This window comes from Hermetia illucens, chromosome 4 (genome assembly GCF_905115235.1).
Source record: "Hermetia illucens chromosome 4, iHerIll2.2.curated.20191125, whole genome shotgun sequence".
NCBI lineage: Eukaryota > Metazoa > Arthropoda > Insecta > Diptera > Stratiomyidae > Hermetia > Hermetia illucens.
In genome coordinates this window covers 172,808,183-172,831,852 of record NC_051852.1, presented here as the reverse complement: position 1 = coordinate 172,831,852, position 23,670 = coordinate 172,808,183, and the positions used below count along the sequence as shown (strand labels likewise).

Sequence of the window (23,670 nt, the reverse complement as noted above, 5' to 3'; positions counted from 1 at the left end):
TTTTGAGCTCATTATTTAGGAAATGCTTTATGGAATTGAATGTAAAGTGGATGGAAAATTCTCTTTGTTTTTCAGCTGATTTGACATTTCCTTTGTTTTGTTAAGAAAGAGAGTTTTTGCTTTGAAGAAACAACGGGAAATGCGATTGAAAACTGACGTCACGAATAACAACCGCGGTTAGACGGGAACGCCGTGACCCTCGTGAGTGTTAACCACACGCAGCTACTGAACTGTCACACCTCGATTACATAGTTGTTTACCGGCTTGTTTATTTTTGCGAGGTTACGAGATGAAGTAATTTGATTTTATTCCTCATTGACTTGGGATAATTGGGTTCTAACTTTTTTCAGGCTTCAAGTGGACGGATTGCTAGTGTACTTTCCTTATGAATATATTTATCCGGAACAGTATGCATATATGCTGGAGTTAAAGCGAGCGCTAGATGCGAAAGGGCACTGCCTCCTAGAGATGCCCTCGGGGACCGGCAAAACAGCCACTCTGCTGTCTTTAATTGTAGCTTACATGATTGAACATCCCGATGCAGTCCGCAAACTTGTATACTGCTCGCGTACAGTCCCTGAGATAGAGAAGGTTGTGGCAGAGTTGAAAAATTTGATAGCCTACTATGAATCACACGCAGTGGAAAAGCCTGAATTGACCGGACTGGTACTAAGTTCAAGGAAGAACATGTGCATCCATCCGGAAGTGAGTAGGGAACGGGAAGGGAAGATTGTTGATGCCAAATGCTACGGACTAACGGCAAGTTATGTGAGGGAAAGGGCAGAAATTGATTCAACAGTTCCAATATGTAAGAAGTCCTCTTGCGCACATGCACTTTTCATTCGATTATCCATTTTCGCAGGTCAATACTACGAGGGTTTCAGCATTGAAGGCAAAGAGTCTCATTTGCCGGCAGGGATTTATACTTTGGATGACCTAAAAGAGTACGGTCGCACCAGGAATTGGTGTCCTTATTTTCTGGCTCGTTATGCTGTAAGTCTTGCTGTCAATATACGAATAAGAATTCAGATTCGATTACTAGAGTTGTTATCAGCGTAGATTCCAATGTAATATTCTCATGTTGCTCTTTAATCCATAACATGACCCAAACGGAATAACACAAGAATAGTTTGGAAATTTTAAAATCCAAATAAATCCATTTTGGGGATGTGTAAGAATGTAACCACGAGGATGGTCTCCTTTTATATTATTTTAAGTCATTCCCCAGTTGATTGAATCGTGATTCGTTGTAAAAAGCATCGACATGTAGTCAAGGAATCCAGCATAGTTACAATAGTTTCAATCGAAAATGTGCTATGAAAAATGATCAACCATCATTTCAGATCGTTCACGCTCAAATCGTTGTCTACAGTTACCACTACCTACTTGATCCAAAAATTGCAGAAGTCGTCTCAAAAGAGATCCCCAGAGAATCAGTTATTGTGTTTGATGAAGCTCATAATATAGATAATGTGTGCATCGATTCGATGAGTGTAAAGATCAATCGCAGAACAATCGAAAGAAGCACCACGGCTTTGTCGATGTTAGAGAAAATTGTTCAAGAGTAAGTTCTTGAAAGTTTTCCCCGTAACGAACAAGCGTTAATATGAATTAATACCGCAGGATCAAGGAAGATGATTCGAAACGAATTGCCGATGAATATCAACGGATGGTACAGGGATTGAAAGACGCAAGTGTAGCGCGTGATACAGACATGGTGTTAGCTAATCCAGTACTTCCTGATGACATCCTAAGAGGTATAAACATTTTGTAAATTTATTTTATATTTCATCATTATCTCATCCATTTAGAGGTTGTTCCTGGCAATATACGGAATGCTGATCACTTCCTTCTATTTCTCAAACGCTTCGTCGAGTATATTAAGACCCGTCTGAGAGTTCAGCATGTTGTTCAAGAATCGCCGGCCGGTTTTCTCAAAGATGTATCGCAAAAAGTTTGTATCGAGCGTAAGCCCCTTCGATTTTGTGCTGAAAGACTAGCATCGCTGCTGAGAACTATGGAGATAACAGACTTAACGGAGTACGGTGGTTTGATAGTGGTAAGGCACAGCTTTTCTGTAAAGATAAACACGAAGACAAAAGGTGAAAAATGGAAATTTTCACTACTGTAGATAACGCATCTGGCGACGTTGGTTTCCACTTACACCAAGGGTTTCACCATTATAGTCGAACCATTCGATGACAAAACGCCCACAGTAGCTAATCCGATAATGCATTTTAGTTGTTTGGATTCATCAATTGCCATGCGGCCAATTTTTCAACGATTTCAGAGTGTCGTCATAACTTCTGGAACCCTTTCTCCGATGGATATGTATCCGAAGATTTTGGATTTCGAACCAGTGATAATGAGCTCCTTCACGATGACGCTCGCACGACCTTGCTTATTGCCAATGGTATATTGTAGAAATTTTGTAGATGAATCCGAAAATGCATTTTTTTCCCGTAGATAGTCTCGAAAGGCAACGACCAAGTTGCAATATCATCTAAGTTTGAAACGCGCGAAGACACCGCAGTTATTCGAAACTATGGGCAACTCCTTGTTGAAACAGCGAAAACTGTGCCAGATGGCATTGTTTGCTTTTTCACATCCTACCTGTATCTAGAATCAGTAGTTGCGTCATGGTATGATCAAGGAATCGTTGACACTTTACTACGTTATAAGCTTTTGTTCATCGAAACCCAAGATAACGCTGAAACAAGTTATGCTTTGATGCATTACGTGAAGGTAATTTAAAATATTTTTCCGAAAATACGAAAATAAATAGTACTAGGCTAGCTTAAAGCTGGTAGTATAAGTTGGTATGGGGTGGTAATTTAAGTAGAAAGTATCAATAAGGTAGTGACGTGCTCTTTACAAATTTTTATCCTTTTTTGAGATTTCCTTAGACATCCAGGATTTGCAAGTACTAAGTCACAATTAGAACTCTTTCTTTACACTCCTTTTTAGTCTATGACCACCAAGCAGAATACAGAAAATCAAATAATTACCACCTTCCTTTCCGGTTGATTTTTAAGGTTTTGTGTAAAACAAAACCTTATTGAAATCGATTCAATGTCTGTCTGTCTGTCACACGCATTTTTCTCCAAAACGGCTAAACCGATCCGAACGAAATTTGGTTGACAGATGGGAGCTATGAAATCTCACGCATACAGCGAGTTTCATAAATTTAGGTGGAGTTTAAAGGGGGGCTCCCCATACATGCAAAGGGGGGATTCAACAATTTTTTTTCACTGGATATAGTTGTGTAGGGTATCAAATGAAAGGTCCCGATTTGTACTTTCCGAAACTGACATTAGTTTTGGCATAAATTGCAAAGTGCGTGAGTAAGGAGTCAAAATGTACGCACTTGAAGTGAGACAGGACTCGTTTTCGGAAACTACCCAACCTAAAAATCCGAAAAAAATCAGGGTGGTGCGTCTAGATGAAATCTAGGCCTCAAAATATTTCCCATTCCGATATCTGCTCAAATAAACTTACTAATAGTATATTACTACTTTTTAGCAATTTACTAAGAAACCCCCTTTAAATTCATCCTAGTACTTCCGAATTTTGTACCAGCATAGAGGACAATATTTCGTATATACCTGCTAAATTTCGTGGAAATCTGGCTATTAACGCCAAAGTTATAGCAGTTCAAACTTAGCAATTTCGCGCGAATTTACCGCTTCCAAAGCCATGCAAATCAGATGCTGACGTCATAATTACCCGGAATAATTAGCATTCGCGTAGAATATTAAAGTCGCATTTATGAAGAATCTATTTATCTGCAGCCCTTTTTAAGGTTTTGTGTAAAACAGTTATGTGAAATCTAATCTTCGAGAGATGTCCCATTCCGGTATCTGCTCAAATAAATTTACTAATAGTATATTATCAACTTTTAGAAATTGACCAAAAAACTCCCCTTAAACTCATCCTAGGTGTACCAAATGCACCGGTATAGAGGACAGTATCGTGCATACACATGCAAAGTTCCATGAAAATTAGTGTCAAAGTTATAGAAGTTCAAACTTATCAATTTCATGCTAATTAACAGCATCCTAAGCCATACAAATAAGATGCTGACGTCATAATTAACGAGAATAATTGCAATGCGAGCGCAATGCTGACCACATTGCCTCCTAGTGTACCGTTACGGTCTTGAATGAAGTGCTCTAACACACTTTAAGGCCCTGATCCAACATGGATTGTTGCGCCAACGATTATTATTATTAATTGCAATTCGAGTGAAATATTAAAATTCCATTCAAGAAGAATCTAATTCTCCTTAGCCCTTTTTTATATTTGATGTTGGTTAAATTGTTGGCATTTGCTAATAATATTAAACTCAGAGTGTGAAGCGTATGGGGTTGACCATTATCAACACAGGGCTTTCCATCAAATGATTTATTTAAATCGCTTTCTAGAAAATAGAGGGAAATGGAATTTTTAGCTATATTATACGGAGCTGTCGTGCACTCGTCGCTCGTCACATCTTTTCCTTTTTGTTTAGCCATCAGTTCGCAAGCGGGGTCGGCCTGTGGTGATCGGTTTCGTCATTTTATTTTATCAAATGCCTGATCAGGATGTAATCGCGAGACCTTTAAATCCCCATCCAGCGTATCAAGCCACCATTGTTTTGGCCGGCTTTTTGGTTGCTTACCATTGCGATGTTCTGACCAATACTGGTTGTTGAATTCTCGTTAGTGTGAATTACGTGGCCCCTCGAGATATTTAAATCGCTGAGTTTTGGCAATGTCGGTAACCTGCCCTTCGAGATATTTAAATCGCTCAGTTCTGGCAATGGCAGAACTGAACGATTTCAATATCTCGGGTCAATGGTATAAGTCAATGGAAAACTACGTTATGCTCCTCACATAGGGAAACACAAAACCTTTTATACCTAAAGCGTCCAGCTTCCGGTTTCCCGACTTGTTTAGTGTGCTTAAACTATCCTAGTTAGTTAATGAATATTTTCGTGCGGATGTGAGGTTTACCTAAATTTCTGAGTTTAGTTTATGCGCAATTTTTATAAATTTAGGTTTTAAATTATCATTGTAGACTTAGTACCTGATTTTATTAAGTGTAAGCTATTAGATCTAAATTATAATTCATTGATTTCGTACAGGCATGTGACTGTGGGCGTGGCGCTGTCCTTCTGGCTGTTGCCAGAGGAAAAGTATCAGAAGGAGTTGATTTTGATCATCATTATGGTCGCGCCGTATTAATGTTTGGAATACCGTATGTTTATACACAATCGCGTATCCTTAAAGCACGCTTAGACTACTTACGGGATCAGTTTCAAATCCGTGAAAATGACTTTCTAACATTCGATGCCATGCGGCATGCAGCTCAGTGCGTTGGACGAGCACTACGTGGCAAGACGGATTATGGTATTATGATTTTCGCGGATAAACGATTTTCGCGACAGGACAAACGAAGCAAATTACCAAAGTGGATACAGGAACATTTAACAGATAACTATTGCAACTTAAGTACAGAGGAAGCGATGCAGATAGCGAGACGTTGGTTAAAACATATGGCACAACCATTTACAAGAGAAGATCAACTAGGAGTATCACTGCTAACTTTAGAGCAACTCGAAACCATGGAACGCGAGAAGGCAGCGGAGAGGGAAATCGAGCAGGCTGCGAAAAGTGATGTAGAATAGGTGAGGTGATTTGGATAACTGTTATATCAATAAACATTTTATTGAAGAAGAACAATATATTTAATAATTGAGCAACTTTTGTATCAAGTTGTTGGAGAAAGATGTTCAGTGAATTAGTCATCGTTTACGTCACTTTAGGGGACAATACAGCGCAGACTTCGATTTTTTAGAATTGCAGATTACAAACCTAATAAGCAAATTTTACAAATCGTGATCGACACTCAAATTTTCGGAAGAGAAATGTTTTTAACAAAAGAGATTTAGTATCCTTCAAGTTAATCATTAGATTAACAAGATTGGCATTTAAGGAGAGGGCAAAACCAGAGGTAAGCAGATATTGTGCCCGTTACGCCCATGGTGACTGTTTGACTGATCATGATGGATACAAATCGATAATATTCACACTTTTTGCTTGGAAAAAAATCTACATTCGAAAGTAATTTTCCGAGTCTATTATTGCATTAATGAATAGAATGGTATGCCTCTCTCTACTTATAATTTACAATAACACAATTGGAAAATTCATTTTCGCTGAAGAATTGTGTCTTGCTAATATGTAGAACATGAAGCACATGTGAATAGACAATACACAAACGATTATGCCTAGGTTCCCCTTCCAAGACATCACCTATGCCACACATTCAGAAGAAAAAACATTTTGCTTGGAATAAATTTTGAACACTTACAGTATCGTAGCTAAAGCCATGAGCGCCCGGGTCAAGATTTGAATTTTGCGTCCTCCAAAACTTATAATACTTGTTTATTTTGTAGGAAAAGAAACAATACAATAGTTTTCTAGTGTTAACGAGAATGCATGCATTCACATCGACATCGAGACTCAAACTTGCCTGAGACCAATCTGCAACCACAATATTTTTAATTATTAATATTAATTTGCTGTAAGATCCTTAATAGATGGAGGAAGTTACTTCTAACTTAATGTTAGACAAATAGCAATCTCTGTTTTCTAATAACTCATTGAGCCATATTTTCATGGCGATTAAGTAGTGAAATCTATTTGGCATTATTTAAATAACATTTTAAAAAAATTGGTTCTATTTTTTCTTCGTGGTCTATTTTATGCTGCAAACCGTCTTCCGTCTCTATTAGATGTAATGTTTTGCCATCTTTCACGACGTTGCACTATGGGCTATTGATTGATTATCATCATGCGGTGAAGGAATTGGTTGTTGTTCCTATGATTAATTATTAAAAGCCATGTTGAACTCATGGCTATAGGCATACCATGATCAGTACCTTTTTTAGCAGTCATGTCAGTGGGGTCGTTAGGTGTGACCCATCTGATGTGTATAATTTCGATGACGGATTCTACTTTTATCCGGTGAGTGTTATTTATAATGAAGAAGGTCCTCGATTTTTTATTGAGATTGATAATAGCTGCACACTGTTTGCTGTTTATGGTGCGTTGTATCATCATTTGAATGGCTACGATGAGGATTTTTTGGCAAGAGTATTTGAGTGGGAGTTGTGTGGGTTATTCTAATGATTTTCTTGATAATTTTTTTGTTGAAAGCGATAGATTTCTTATGCGGGGCATGATACTTGCACACTCTATCGAGAGTCTGATATAAGTTGACTGAAGGCTCCACATCTATGTTGGTCCCAAGTACCAGCTTTTTTCTTCAAAAATGAAATATTGATCTTAAAGAAATAATTGTGAAGAACGGCATGCGGGTATTATTTCGCAGCGAATAATCACTCAAATTTCTCACTAAACACCTAATAAGATCTTACGTTGATGAAATTCTGCTCTTGCGGTCGATGGCGGTGATTCATTTTTTTGTAGATGATTCTGTGGCGTTTAAAATGCTTGTAAAGAACCTACTTTTCATCCCACGTGACCAAATAGGAAAGAAAGCCTTCTGATTTCTGTCTATTCAGCTGTAAAATATAATTGTTCAGGCTACTGAGAGAATTAAATTTGATAGCATATCCCAGAGAACGGATCCTTCTTTATATGGCGGTACAGTGTAAGTTGATCCTCTGGGGTAGTTTAGCAACAGTTAATACATTCTCCTGCTCCAATGCCACTAACAATCAGCATTTGAAGGGGCGAACGTTGCGATTACGGACACAAAAAACGCATGCATCCGCCATGTAGTTTTCAATTAAGTTTAATTCATTGGCATTTAAATCGTCTTTTTGTTTTAATATGAGATCCGTAGCTAATTTTGTAGTTCTGCAGTGGAGGTTTTGTGTAATGAAATTTCTACTACATATATGTACAGGAAACCAAAATCAGCAGTAACGATTGTCAAGCTTTGAAATTTTTATCCAATTTGCTGAATAAGTGTGCCTAGCATATAAGTTAAATTCTAGACTCTTGCAATGAAGTCACAATCCTTACATCGACGATTGTTTTAGCCTTTTCCTTACGTTTTTCAGAAAATTTGAGTTGTTGCCATTGCTACTTTGTCAGATTTTTTGCGCAGTTCTATTTGATTTCTCTTGAAATCATTTAGAAAATCCAAATCCACCAATCTTTGTAAAATGCAATTAAAGCTATGCCTTTGAAAATATGATCTACTATGGCTAATTAAGAAGCAAATTTAGAACTGTTTGTTTTTTAAATATTTCTAGGTGAAGACGCAGAATCCACAGTATATTTTCTCCTTTCAACAGTTCTATTTGCAATATAATTAAATAGAAAATGTATGTACCAGTGTTTCTGGTAATAGAGATAAATTAAAAACAATCATCATCAACGGCACAACAACCGGTGCGGACATTCTGGTATTGCACCGAGGTCCACCTATCCGATATTTCTAAAAGCTTTCTGACGTCCTGGCTTACGCCATCGCAGGCAGGTTCTGCCAAGTCTTTTTTTTTTCTACCATCGATATTGCCCTTTATAGGCTTTCCGGGTTGGATTATCCTTATCCATATGAATTAAGTGATCCGCCCACCGCAGCCAATTGAGCCCGATTTTATCTAAAACCAGACGGTCATGGTATCGTTCATGGTGTTTCTGAGGAATACATGAGGATTGGTAAGATCATTGTCTTTTGTAGTAAGAGCTTGGGCCCTATGGTGAGCCGTTTGGAGCGGAACAGTTTTTGCAAGTTGGAATAGGGTCTATTGGTTGTTGATGTCCTGGGCGTATAGGGCTATCCGACCTAGCAAGCTAGCGGAGAATATCTTATAGATGATACTCACCAATGTGATACCTCTAGAATTGCTGCCCTGCGTGATATTTATATATGGGTCAGATAATGCCTCTCTGCCAGTCATTGGTCGCTGTCCCACACTTTGAGCACAAGTTGTTGATCGCCTCCATATTACTGTTCGGCTGTAATTTTATCGGCTCCTGGCAACTTATGGTTCTTAAGTCGATGAATTGTACGGACTGTTTGTCCCATGCTTGGTAGTGGCAGCATTTGTCTGTCGCCGATATTCTGGTTGTTGAGCAGTTCATCAAAATACTCAACCTCCAATATGTCCATACGGTCGAAAATCAGATTTTCCCCTTTGTCTCGACAGAATGAGCATTGTCGTGTACATGTTTTCATCCTACTGATTTGTTGGTAAAACTTTGGCGCCTGGTGCGGTTGCACCCTGATCTTTTTAAATTCAAAGACCGGTTGGTTGGATCAGGCTTCCTTTTTCCGTGTGTGAAGTCGCTTCTCTGTTTGACAAAGTTCGTGATAGGTTTCTATGCGTGCCCGGGTCCTTTGAGAGTGCATCATTGCCCGAATATGCAGCATTCTTCCGTTCCGTTGCTAGTTCACATGTATCGACGAAAGTGAAGATCATTTGGTGATGTTTAATCTCCGGGACCTCTGTTAATTGCGGCATCCATTTGCCCTTATAGGCGTTATGGATGGCTTCAGTGTTCACTCTCATCTGATTTTTGGAAGGGATAATAGGCAGTGTTGTTATTCGATTCGAGTCCGGAGCACCATGCCAGCGCGATAGGGATACGAGTGTATATTGGCTGAGAGTTGGCATGGTTAACATGTGGTCATGGTTGAAACAGGCCCTGTCTGGAGAAGCCCACATCTGTTTGTGGACCACTTTCCCCGCAAGTGAGGTACTTGCAACAACCATTTCGCAACAACTGTTAATTGAAAATTCCCCAGTTCGTTATCATTAGTGTTTTTATGTAGGGAGCTTACACGTGGAGGTGAAGGTAGTGTTTGGCAGTAGAGCTTTTGGTGTTGGTTCAGTAGGCGTTTCCCAGGTTTTATGCTCCATCGTGGGTACCACGATGGGTGGCACGACCCTTTGACTGTCAAAATAAAACAACAAAACATGTTTTTCTTGGACAGCGACGGAGGAAGGAAATAAATTGCTCCTGAAATATCGGTACATATTTCTCAAATATCAAAAACTTCCTTCATTGTTTCATTTTTGGATAATTATATTTCTGTAACTTGTGGCAGCTGAGTAGGTAAACAGTGAATTGAATGATATGTGGAAGATCATCTCGTGTCAGTATAATATTAGTTTTATATAGTATAGTTAGTCTCAAATTTGACAAAGCTTCCCAGGGTTCAGTACATCCAGAAAAAAATTTAAAATACTTTATTACTTCTTCTACTTTATTTATATCGAAAAACGTAGTTATTTCTAGGGCCACACAAGACGCATAAACTTCAACCAAATTTAGTGAGTGAAGACTACATGGTAACAATCGTTCATGTCCATTCAGTTTATCCGCTCTGTAGGCGCCATTATTGTTTGACTGTTCCCTGCGATCTCATAGGACCATCTTTGCTAAATTTATTTACATTTTTTTCCATAGGTTTATTATCAACTTAACGTCAGCTTTCTTGAACGGTACACCTAGAACACAATTTCTGGAGTAGAATAAAATGAGATAATTTTGCTTACATTTCCCTTTGTAGTAGAAGACCCGTGTAATATGTGTCCTTTTATAAGTTATACATGGCTAGAAGTTATAAAGAGTGGTTACTTTATAGAACTAGTAATGATGCCCTCTATCTATAAAAATCGTTCTACTAGAACGTTGCCACAGTTTTACACCACAGTATAATCTCGTCATATTCATTGGTTCAGGGCTGTAAAAATATTTTGAAACGCATGCAGCTATAACGGACGCTGCTTCTAATAACACATTCCCCGATAATTTTCCTATATGGTAGTACACATAAAGAACGAGACGTGATCAGTCCCTTTGAAAATTATCCTTCCCCACATCATTGCTGAGGAGAAATGACGTAGAATTGGTAGAGTACATTTGCAGTTGAATTTCTCACCTCCTCTTCGAACTTAGGTTAGTCTATCAAATAAATTAAATTAGATTTGATCTCATTAGGGAAAATAATTCATCTCCTATCAGCCACTATCCAATTACATCGATCGAATTTGCAATTCAGCTTTTTTCGCACAAGCTTCGATAAGAATGGTTTTATAACTGGTTTTGAGGCTCTAAGGCCTATATCATTTTGGCTCCTTGCAGTTTTAATCGTACTCTTGCAACGAGGACTCTCGAAATCAAAATCGTTTTTATTGGAGACTGCCATCTGGAACATATAATACTTTTTTGAAAAGTGTTCTATATTTTTCTCTGAACAAAGAATACCAATCTCCAATCTGCTCATTACTATGTCTCGTTATCTCGTAAACCATAATATGGACCGGATTTTCAATGGTTAACTCTTTTGTATGTGCCACTATTCTAGTTAGAATGAGAGGTCCTATTACTGAAGCCTTAGTATCACAAAATATATAATGATAGTAAATCAAATATCAATATGGCAAACTTTTTATTACTTCAGCTTTAAACTTTAAATTTCAAAAGGGATATCATTAAATGGCAATGTTATTAAAGAAATGGAGTAATAATAGACTGATGTATGATCTAAGTGTGTTCCGGCGAATTTTCTAGCGATTAAATTATTGAAATGATCGAACGTTTTTCTCTTTTTCGTGGGACGTATAACACTGAAGAAGAGAACAATTGGTTCCCGAAATATCGCCATATGCATATTAAAATAAAATACTAAGGGAAAATATACATCCATCCGGGTCGTGTAGCACTGAAATTACAAGGGACAATAAAATACTACCCAAAAAAACCGTCCAATCGTTGCAACTAATACTTCAATTAGTTGCAATGATTCCTTTTTAGACATTCTATTTCAGAAAAATAAGATAAATATATAGCATACTCTCGGTCATATAAAAATTCATTTCTTAAACTTTGAAGAAGATAAAGCGGGCAGTGGACTAAAGACCTCTAATGAAAAAATTTGTTCAGTCACGAGACTGTGGGTTGTTGAAAAGCAATCAGTAGCTAGATACAAATCAATTAGTTAATTAGTGCGATGATATTTATGGTTAAGATATCCAACGTTACAATATTCGGACATAAAGTAACTACTTTCGCGTTCATAAGTAGTATAATGTTCCTACTAGTTCTACTTACATTATAATATTTGAATTTTTAATAGGAATGCAACGCTTGAGAATGACGAAAAATAATGTTCCATTTTATCACACTATATCATTTTCTTAACATCTCCATTCAAAAAGCTAAAAAAATAAATGATTATTGCAGGACAGCTTGTCCTATTCTATTTTTGCATAGTTTCTATTGCACTTACTACTATTAAAGAAAGTCACTAACAAAAAAGTTACATAATGATGGACCATTTTATATATGTAGGAATTTGCAAGTATCGTACCTCTTTAAATGACCAACTTTTCCTTCATTGGGGTAACATAACTGAATTTTTCTAGCTTTTCATGAATAATAATCGAATATCGTTAATTAGGTTGCAAAATCAAATTGCTATAAAATGGTTAACTATTCGAACCGATGAAGCTATTAATGTTCTCGACACATTCGAAAATAAAGATGTCGTTAACTCCATTGCACTTTTTAACTATAATAGTGATTGAACATGCGTAACCTTAACCCTGCAGTACAGTAATAGTCTATTTTGCAGTGGATATGCTACATATATTAAAGTTTGTCTCAAGGCTGTACCATTCATTGCCAATGCCAGAGGAGTCAAATGGCACGGTGGCTCTAAGATCAACCCATTATTATTACTTTGTTCATAAGCGTACACGTTTTTTCTTCATAACTTCAATCGCAAGCCAATATAACTATTCAGATCCGGTCTAATTAGCGTTAAGCAAAATATTTTAAACAGTTACTAACCTTGAATTAAGTCTTTGGCCTAACTCTACAAAAAGCAATGCCAGAAATACTCAACTTCTATTTCAATCAATATGACCGGGAATAGTGAGATGAATTAAAAAAAGGAAAAGCAAGAACAGTTTTAATTTCTTTTGTAATAATTGCAAATATTGCAAATACATTAAAACTACCAACTATTCCAGCAATTGGCTTTTTTATTTTCGATACTATTGTTAGAACAAAAAAATGAGAATGAAATTGGTTGGACTCTGTTTACTTTGTGACTGGTTTACCGGAATCGCCTTCACGCTAAGATGAGTAAGTAGAATGCTGAGTAATCCTTTGTTGGCATCTAACGCTTCAAATGGTGAGTACAGATGCATAGACTGAGCCTTTTGTTGATGATGTAGGCTTTTTCCTGTCTGGTTCTTAGATTTTGCGTAAACATGCATTTCTAAAATTTGCGTGTTTATCAATATTTAATTTATTAAGAGTTCATCAGAGTACATTGAATTTAGTGCATCCTAAAAATAACTGCTCTTTCAAATTTGGATAACTTTACTTATTCTAGTAAGGAATTTGTATTAACAGAGAAAGACAAAAAAATAAAAATAATATGTGCATGGCCTGATCTCATGCAGGCAATTATCATATGAATAGTTTTTACTTGGAAAACGACTGCACCTGGGAAGAATATTATTTTGCCACCCTTTTACATATTTATAGTAGTTTTAATGCCTACTTACTCAACAAGCAGATACGTGTTGATTTGATTTTTTCTCATGCGAAGTACTAATGTGTTATACGCCGATGGAGTGGATTTTTTCATGCGACTATATTCAGAAATCAGGCACATGTTACATGTGTTTTCAACATGGTCCAGTCGTATTGAAGCGAATGATTCGTAAAGAATAGAGCTGATTCCAAAGTGTGATTCCCCCATATATAGCATACCGTGTATATGCCGGTATGTATGATTCCAAACTACCACTTCTGTGCGTGACCAACCTTCGTTGCTGACGAGTATTTTGTAGTGTAATTCTCCTCAGCTAGGCCAGTATGGCGTAATCAGGATCACGGTAGAAACCAAGTCCACTATTGTAGTTCTATATGGAAATTGAAGAAGAGAGTTTTGTTAGAACGAGATTTTGGTTATATTTCCTTAGTCTTTGGCGTTTTATTATGCCCCGACGCCGAGATTTTAGTTCAACCCACTCAATATCATCTTCTCATCGTAGAATCAAGTATTGTTAAATACATAGTGTTTTGTTACCAGAGGAAAATTTGAAAATAAAATAGTCCTTTCTCTCAAACAATATCGAATGGTTGGAAGCTAGCTCTTTCTCTCAAACCATGTCGAATATATGTATACTATGACCGAAACCTGAAACTTCTTTTATTTTAACCATTACAGTTACTCTGAATTTCATTAAGGGAGAAATATTGAAGAATGTCCCGCATGCACCTCGTAATGACCTTCGTGAATGGCTTGGATTAGACAAGTGTCGAATCCATCCGAATATCACAGCTGTCTACTATTCATAACCGACTTCTAAGGTGGTCGTCAGTACCAGCATACAGCTCAGTGTCATCTAAGTACATCAATTGTATCAGCTCGCACTTAGCACGTAGGCTATATTTCAAAGTCATGCCTTCTAGCATCATTCAGTAACCATGAAAGGGGTTTCAGCGCCATGCAGATGAACGCACTGACAAGGTGGTATGCCACCCTTCCATGACTGACGCCAAAAACTTTATTAGTTTGGGATCAATGCGATACAGATGTAGGACATCAATTAGTCAAGTGTGCGGGACGTTGTCAAAAGCATTGGTTTAATCGATATAGCAACTAAAGAGATTTCTTTAGCCTCTAATTGCTTCTCTTACAACCGATAAGTCGGTAATGAGTTGCTTCAGCCCTTCTGCTCCTCGGACAGAATATTGTTGGTGCCGAGGTGCGTATTGACCCTTCCACTAATAATGGACGTTATGAATTTGTAGAGGGTTGGTAAGCAAATAATCCATCTTGTGTCTGCGGTGTCCTGCACCGTCTCCTTCTTAGGAATAAGGTAGGCAACCCCTGCAGTGAGAAAACGTTGAAATCCTTCTGGCCGACTCTCGTCAGTAGCATCTGCGAAATTTATGCCAAGCGCAGGGGCATGGCGGGTGCTTTCGGCGGTGATTCACTCAGCATGCTGTTCGTCACCGAAAATTGTACGGTCTGAATACTCTGTTGGGAATCGTTGAGTGATCTGAAAAAAACTCCGCTGGTTCCTCGCGTACGTTGCATTCTGATCACGCCTAGAGTGACTTTCACCATACCGTCGCAACCGACTGCATACTACAGAAAGTTGCTGCTTTAGTATGTTCAGAATTTTAACTACAAGTGTCTCACTGAAGATGGCATAGTTCCAATAAACCCTCTGCATTTTATATTTTACCCGTCTGCTGGCATTGCCAGCGCAAATTTGAATCAGCCTAGCAATGTCCAATTCTAGTCAGTGATTAGCGGCAAAAGTACCAAGCGCCTGTGAAATGTCCAGAAAAACAATGAGGTAGGCACAATATATAAAGGTTAACCAGAATGCTGCTCCAAGTAAATGTATGATTTTCAAATGGCAACTTTATATTTGTACACGACTTTGCTTCATGGCACATCGTGAAAAGAAACAGAAATTTTTAGAAACTGTTTGACAACATAAATAATTTGTAATAATTGGTAACATGTTTATTACATTTCCTTGCGTATAAACTGATTGGCCACTCACTCTAGTTAGGTTGTCACTTCTTTAAGCACATTAGTACAAGGACTTTAGGTGGAACACTTACAGAAAGAGAATACCATGAAGATGGGTCGTCTACTGCTTACACAGTATCATGCTTATGCGCAAAAATTCGCACTCGGGATGAACTATTTTTTTACATGAATAAGATTTTCTTCATGACCTATGATACCTATCAGATATTTGGCTGAAATCACAAATATTCCATACCAAATTTTAACTTGCAAAAGGAGTCCTACGATACTGACCAGGAATTTTTTTTTAAAGCTACAAATTCCATTTTAATACAATAAAAATTGAAGGGCTAGTGGTTTGCACGTTTCGAAAAATATAGTTCCAAGGAAGACGAGTCTAAAGTTTCTAGTAGCATTGTTTGATTGATATTGATATTTGTACCATATATGTAGTTGTCTCTTTACTCTTTATGGCAGACATTCTGTCTCTGTGCCTTTCTGCTTGTATTCGATAACAACCTATGCATACTAGTAAACAAAATCCTTTCGAAATATTTTTTCCCTTCTAAAAATTTAGAGCCTTTTGTGGTCGCCTAACTCTCTTTTATGATTGAGACAGCCAAATGTAGTTAAGAAAGGTACATATTTATATCTTCGCTGTAAAACATCAGTGGAGGAGTATAGGGCCAAAACGTTCGGGACGACATGCCAAAAAAGATGGATTGCATAGTATTGCAGTTTACGTTTTTACCCAAACTGTGGTCGCATAATGTGCTTTATGTAAAAAATCCTTTCATACTTGAAGTTGCAAACTTCCGGTTTACGACTTGTTTTTGTATTCAAGCGATCAAAGGTGTGTATTAACGCAAGCAATTCCATTTCTGCTTCAGAAACCTACAGTTAATGCTGGCTTTGCTAGAATTGATTGATTACATGCTTGTGTAGTATTTCATGTTATCTTTCAAATAGAATATATTGAATCTTCATAGGCTTGGCACCCTAAAGTAGTTGGTATTTTTTATTTAAAAGGGATAATGGTTTTCGCAATTTGTGACGTCAACATATATGTATGAGCACTTCATTGCAGACTGATGCTATTTCATTAACAGCGATTGTTGGTCTTTCCACTTGCTCGAACTTCTAATATCTGCTGCGGTGACTAACAAAATTGAACAGCTAAGATGTACTTCTATAAAAATCGCTGGGTTTTCTGCGCTACAAAGTAAAACAAGATTCTATTGAAAATTGTCATAATTTAATGCAGTTTAAAATTTTTAGTCATTGGAGGGGTAGAGCCCCTTCTTGGGGAATAAATTAAAGTTGAGTAGAAAATTAACGCTAATTAAGGTAAAGAGTGGATAAATACCAAGTATCGCAATTAATACTGAATGGTTTTTTCTTGTCACGCATGGCTGCTTGATTTTTTCCAAATTGACATTTGTTGTAAAAGATTGTGATCCGTTCATGACTTTGAGAAACCTGAAAGAGATACTCCAAGAAGCGTGTAAACATTTGTTGAGAGAATAATCATATGAGAGTGATGTGAAAGAAAAAACATTCAACCAACCTCAATAACCCGTGCAATTTGCTCGCTCTGATTTGGTTCGTTGCCGCACCATGGTCTGTCCGTTGGTATCTCTGGATTTTATACTGTATGTTTGTATGAATGGCGGTGGCTATTATATTATGCGATAGTGCGGCCGCGTTACGTTAGTCGATACATACATAACTGTCTATCTGTATCTATACTCTCATCGGATCATGTACACAAAAAGTGTATAATTTCCTGTAGTCCTCGGAATTAAACTTTCAATATATATATAAAAAGGTAACGATCTGTTCTCTGACCGTTTAGTCCGCAGAAACTAAGCCGAGTGTTAACAAGTTTACTCAACATTTTTAAATATTATTGCGAATTTTTAACAAGTTAACATCTAATTTAAATGAGTTGTTTGTGAAACGCGATTATTTCTACCACAGAAAATTGTGCTAATTTGGATGCAATTGGTAGGTGTTTGTGGTCAGATCGGATACTTGCCGGAATCATCGCCGTCTTTGTGCTGAATAGTATGTGAACAATTGTGAATTTCCTTCCGGATAGTGTCCCAGTTTATGACACTACTTGTGACGATATTACAAAATCCATCTCTTAGGTGACGAAATATAGATACGAATAACATGAAAGAATTGCAAGGTATCGCGCAATCGCAACAGACATCTCAGCAGCAAGAACAACTTAGCAACGGCCAAAGTAATGGACAAATAATGCCAACCAATGGTCATCATCACCACCATCAATATCAAATGGCTAGTAGCAGTTTGATGGCAAATGGCCATTCAAAGGGTAAATGTGTGTGCAGCAACAAAGGTGGGTATAGTTGGTTAAATTCACTAGCATAGTTTACTTTTGTTGAGATTGAAAATTAGTTTTCAATTTTTTTCCTTGCTTAGTGTACTTATTCAGTATTGTGGATAAAATTCAATTCAGATTTAGAAAAGTAAAGTAAAAAATTTGATAGTATGGTTTCTTTGCTTGGAAAATAAAGTATCAAACTTTTTTAATCATACAATATGAATGTCGAGACACTTGGGGAGACAAACTGGCTCTCTTGTAGACATTTGTATGTCTAATGTCTGCTTGTCTATCTGTGTAAGTAAGAAAAAAACCTTCGTCAGATATGCCTGGTATTGATTTCACCCAACTTTTATTTTGCAAACCTTTATGCACATTACAATGAAATATTTGAGGAATGTTCCACAAATTTAAGGTATTTTCACCTCTCGAACATATATATTATAGTAATTTATTAAAATTCTATAAGAAATAAATAAGTTGAGCTTTGACCTACATCTGATATAGTCGAATTGATAAATTGCCATATTTTATGAGATTCATGTCGTTATGAAACTTATGAAACGGGAAAGCCTTTGGAAATGGTGAAAATGTTTGGTAAATCTGTAAAATATCGGCTGCATACAAGAATACAAGTATATTAGTCAGTTATGAACAATTTAAACCTCTTAGAATAAGTTGCAACAGTCGTGCCCTTCGAGCACTCGACTAATATTTCCTTGGTTATTACATTATTACATGTTACTAATATGCTTTGCTGTCTGCGAGATAACAAACTTCTGCCTTATTGTATTGCAGACATTTCTACATAAGTGATTAAACCCTCTTTTTATTGTACGCCACATTTACTCATTACTGGCTGCATATTATTTCTTGTCTAGTGCTTGGTAATGCGTGAGTTTCTAGCAACCTTGAACGATTTAAAAAAGAAATATCATCAGAATAGTAACTAATTACCTTGTATGTTTCTTAATATGTATTTGTTTATATATGGATGCATTTAATTAAAGTAGCAATACAATATATTAAAAATGCAGGCAATTCGCGAGTATCTGGCTGCTTCGAAATATGATTGTTTCTAATCGGTTGAGGTTAATTGCCTAATGTTAGATGATAATTATTTTTTTTTTACTCAAGAATTCTTTAACACAAATAAACATATAGAAATGGCAACCTTCAGTGCAAATTGAGTCTTTCCGTGGAAAAATCACTTTTCCACTGAAGCATACGCGTGCCCATACACAGGCAATTAAGATTCAAAGCCAACTAGTCAATGTTAAACTTCCACATTTCTCTTCAATTTCAATAAACTGACTTCATCAGACTCCATTAAAGTGTTAAGAGTCTTCAAATAATCAAATGATAATTTTATGTATCACTATTAACATAATATCATCTGTGATGGTTGAACAATACTTTCGAAGGAAGAAGCGGTGGATAAATTAACATGAATTTTGACTTATTACGTAGTATAGGATTTTTCCTTCACCGGAAAGAATCTTTCCAGACATTCAGATGATGCTAATTTTCGCATTTGTGTGGAGGAAGGCAAAGCAAAAAAGAAATGAAAGAAATCCTAGAGCAACAGGTCCAAGGTAAAAATGATGTGCCCTCTCTGAAAAATTGCCGATTTCTTGTACCGCCTTTCGGTGCCTCAGCATTTTTCTGTTTATAGAGCTGTTAGTCTAAATACTGAAATAGAAAGTCTGAGAGGGGAAAAATTACTAACTGATTTTTAGCGTTTTATATAAAATAAAACATTATTAAAATCGATTCAATGCTTGGCTGCCTCTCTGTCTGTCACAACCAAGTTACTCAGAAACGACTGATCGTGCCACGAAATTTGATGAAATGTATGGTCTGTAAATCTCTTTGGTATGCAACAAAAATTTGTAGTTACCACGCATGACATTGAAGCTTCCAACAAATCCACTTAGAAGTAATGCAATTTTGGAGATTAGACTATCTAGCACATAACATCTGTGTGTACTGATTACTGCAGCCTTTATAATTCTGTCTGCAAATTCTTCATCAGAACCTTGCATTGAAGTATGACTTAGTGGCGTATTAAAAAGATTATAAGTACACTCCGCAGGGAATTTTGAAAAACAATCGGGTCAGAATACTTGGAGAATACACCAATGCCACGGATCACAATGGGTTCGATCTAGTTCTGCTTCTCAACAAAAACAAGCGTGCTTCATATCAATATAGCCACACCATTAAACCGGAACATTGTTGAAAAATCTGAAACTGCGGACAATATGAAGCAGACATGAGACTGTTGTGTTTTCGGTGACGGGTTTAATTCCGAAAGATTTAAATAAAGCTGTGAAGACGCTCGATTTAAAGGCGAAACTATACACGGGGATGGAAAAGGCTATGTTTCTTGCAACTTGTGCTATAGTATGAAGACTCGAGTAACAGTCTGGTGTAACGGACTCTGTTTTTAATCTGTCATTTGTACTGTCTATAATTCCCCACACTTGTCTTTGCAGTTTAGAACCACCGCTGCTGAAAATGTTTGCGACAATTAGGGATGTAGCACAACATTTTCGAATGGTCGCAAACAATTTGAAATGTAGTTATGGTGTATAGTCTACATTTGTAACCATAAACTCTATTTATTTATTATTATGTTTGTCAGCGCCGTGATACCACAGACTGAATCTTAACTTTTGAAACAACTGGTAGGAAAACGGACTCCATCAGGACGTAGCGTTTCAACCACATCTACGCACCCTTGTCAATGATTCCAGCCCAAAGTGCTTCACAACAGAACTTTCCGAGATCCTTACACTCTTCCTCCATTGTTCTGCACAATGTGGGCGACCCACTCGTCGGTCATTCTGGTAAAATTGATCCCATTGCATAGCATAGCTTGCAATACAGTCGTTACCTTCACTTCCTTATGATCAAGCTTGTCGTTTGATATTGTCTCAAGTCAGAGTACCCCGATAACACGACATAAACAAAAAGAGCAGCACAAGAAGAATATTAACAGTGAATAGCTTTAACTTGATGTTGATGTTGAGATATGAAGCTAAATATTTCGATTTTGGGCGGAAAAGTGAAGCGAATTTAATATGCTGATCAAAATCGGTGTCGTCGTCGACAAAAACAACGCTATACAAATTCTTCCGAGAAGTTACACCCATTAATGCCAATGGGAAGAATACGGTGGCCTGTCAGACGGAAAACCTTGGTTTTGCTGATATTTATCTTCAGTTTGATTTTATCTGCCTGCTTCCCCCATTCAAATCTATTTGGCCAAAGTTTATGCTGCGGGCAAGTATATATAATTAATGTAGCCGAGGTATTTAAGGTAAGAAGACATGGTCCATCCAAGGTAGTATGAAGCACGTCTGTAGATAACGAGAAGAAAAGGTACATAACAATGATAAATCGCAATCCTCGCGTACTTTGATTTGGACTTAAAATTCCTCAGAGATTTTTCATCGTTGGAACACATGTCATATATCTTTTTCTTTTTGTCCAGAAATCATGCAAACATCCTTCCAATTATCGTAGTCAAGACGTGTAGACAATCATTATAACGCTTTATCAAACTATTTATCTATAGGGAACCTTTGTCTATATCAGTGGCTATTTCCGCGTTTGTCAGCTCACTGCCTCAATAGTTTGCTCTGCCTACGAGGAATTGTCATTATATGAGTTCTTTGCATTCAGGAAATAAATCTCAAAAAAAAAATATTTGTATATTATCCTTAAAACCATTGCTATGCTATTTCTAAATATTATGGCTTATCTCCCTGGAGAGTTTTAAAATGGTAACATCTACCTTCATAAATATGTTCAGTTGAATTTTTAAGGTTTAATCACTTTCCGTAGTCATGATTGCTGACGTCAGAAAATATATAGCCGAAGAAGTCCATTTCTTGATTTGCGTCATGGGTTCAGAACATGCATGCAAATTGAGAAGTACGACCTCTACGGATGTGTAAACGACCTGTTCCCGTGAAACTATTCCATCCGAATTGGTAATTATATACATTTGTACATAAATGTCAAGACGTACGAGTCTTCATATCTTTTAAATTTACTGGAATTGTTGAGATATTACCCTCTTTTGAAATACATTGAACTTGAAAACAGATGTTGCAAATAATCATAAACATACTTTGAACAAGTTGAAAGAGATGAGAACCAGTTTTTGAGATAAATGTGGCTTTCGTTAGTAAAGGAAAAAAAAATTGCTCATGACTTTAATGGTAAAGTCGAAATAAATGAATATTTTAAATCTTTTCAAACTATAGTTTGCTTCATATACAAATGGTCATATTGGAAAGCAGTGTTTGCCTTTACAACTGGTCTCATTGACCTTGCTATTTCATTTTATAGCGGTTCTTCCTTTTGTCTTCGCTTTTGCTACAATATAGTTTTACAAGTTTGTTTCTATGCTAGCACATTTTCAAGATCTTTTCAATCTGTACGCCCTGGAAAATTTCGATTGGAAACATAGCATTCAAAAATATTAAATTTCTCAATTCTATATTCTTTGAAAGAGCAAATTTAATGGAAGATTCTTCCGAAAATACATATATGTATAGTTTCTCTAAACCCTACGCATTATCGTTATTTATTTTCGACGTGTTTGAACTTTCTATGGCTGAGACGACTCACTTGATAGCCATTCCGGGAACGTATGCATGTGTATACCAATGCGTGATATACCCAGCAAGATAATAACCTTATTTTAGGTATAATAAAGCCATTGTCACGACAGCAGGCATCTAATTCGAATTCTAACAAACTTCACCATTCGACACTCTGTCAGGGTAGAGTATTCCGATATCTCTTGGCGGGCAAACGATAATGACAAATGAAAGGATTCAATTTGAGCTAGAATTCGAAATATAGGCGCCATAAAGTGTATTATGTGTACTATAATTTTTTTTCAAATTTTTTAGTTGGTAGGTTGTGAGAACGACATTTGGTTTCCACAACCTACCCAATCAAAAAAATTGGAAAAAGTAGTAATGATATATCTATTTAAAATCTAAAATACATCCCATCCAAATGGCTCTTCGCTTACAATATTTTAAAATTTTATCAAAAGAAAGTCCTTAAATTCATTCCAGTAGTACAAAATTTGGCATGAGGGTGAAAGATAATATAGGGCATAACACTGAAGGAGATTCTATTAGACTAGAGACTCCCAAAGGTTGACACTCGCAAAAGTTAAATACATGGAAAAATTAACTAGGCTTTCGATATCATAGGCGACTTTAAAAAATTAACTTTTTCGCTAACTTTTCAAAGTTCTTTATTCAATTTGATTTTGTGGTATTCACTGTTTGGATATTATCAAGGAACAATGAAGCCTTAACGCAATCGCCATTAAAATTTACGAAATATGAGCATACATGCTTGTGAAATGAAGCAATGAAGGTGAGTGTTTCTAATGTGGCGATTTCCAAAGGCGAAAAGAGGACAAATATACAAATTATATCATGTCCCTAAAATATTGATAGTTCACAAAAGTTGATAGCTCTAAAAACAAACAAGTTAACTTTTCTGAATCCTACTGTATTACTAACAAAGTTATAGAAGGTTCTATTTCGTGTGAATTTACTGCCCCTTAAGATATCTTTGGCCTATCCTGAATAGGACAAGGCTCAGGAGATCGATTGCGCCTGATATTAAACCATTTTTGCTTTAGCCCGTCCTTCGTTTCCCATCTATTTCGATGTTCAGACCAAGCTTGGGAAGTGAGTTCTCGTAAGCGCGAATAACTTATCTACACCATCCAATACATC

The 23,670-nt window shown here is 36.8% G+C and overlaps 2 protein-coding genes and 1 long non-coding RNA gene across 4 annotated transcripts in view; 2 read left to right on the top strand and 1 right to left on the bottom strand.

Annotated features, from left to right (window-relative positions):
- Positions 1-124: 124 nt before the first annotated feature.
- Positions 125-5,954, top strand: LOC119655998 (general transcription and DNA repair factor IIH helicase subunit XPD). Its single transcript, XM_038062237.1, has 10 exons — positions 125-294; positions 351-808; positions 863-993; positions 1,344-1,564; positions 1,624-1,757; positions 1,812-2,059; positions 2,132-2,413; positions 2,467-2,745; positions 5,126-5,668; positions 5,757-5,954. The coding sequence occupies exons 1-9, from the start codon at positions 290-292 to the stop codon at positions 5,666-5,668; spliced, it is 2,301 nt and encodes a 766-aa protein (XP_037918165.1). The 5' UTR covers positions 125-289; the 3' UTR covers positions 5,757-5,954.
- A 4,223-nt stretch (positions 5,955-10,177) lies between these two features.
- On the bottom strand, positions 10,178-13,727 carry LOC119655656. Its single transcript, XR_005249933.1, has 4 exons — positions 13,547-13,727; positions 12,822-13,254; positions 11,235-11,330; positions 10,178-11,175 (listed from the first exon to the last, which is right to left on the bottom strand). It is a non-coding gene; the product is annotated as an uncharacterized LOC119655656 (long non-coding RNA).
- A 3,534-nt stretch (positions 13,728-17,261) lies between these two features.
- Positions 17,262-23,670, top strand: part of LOC119653634 (GTP cyclohydrolase 1) — a 33,064-nt gene continuing 26,655 nt past the window's right edge. The window contains exons 1-2 of one of the 2 annotated variants that reach the window (XM_038058413.1): positions 17,262-17,604; positions 17,691-17,905. In XM_038058413.1, the coding sequence (XP_037914341.1) occupies positions 17,716-17,905 (190 nt within the window). In that variant the 5' untranslated portion in view covers positions 17,262-17,604; positions 17,691-17,715. The remainder of the gene's footprint in view (positions 17,605-17,690; positions 17,906-23,670) is intronic. The other variant, XM_038058414.1, reaches the window with a different exon arrangement.

Excerpts from the sequence above, each read along its gene's own strand:
- LOC119655998 (XM_038062237.1), top strand. Across the intron at positions 1,565-1,623 it reads TTAGAGAAAATTGTTCAAGA|GATCAAGGAAGATGATTCGA; the intron begins GTAAGTTCTTGA and ends TTAATACCGCAG. Across the intron at positions 1,758-1,811 it reads TCCTGATGACATCCTAAGAG|AGGTTGTTCCTGGCAATATA; the intron begins GTATAAACATTT and ends TCATCCATTTAG.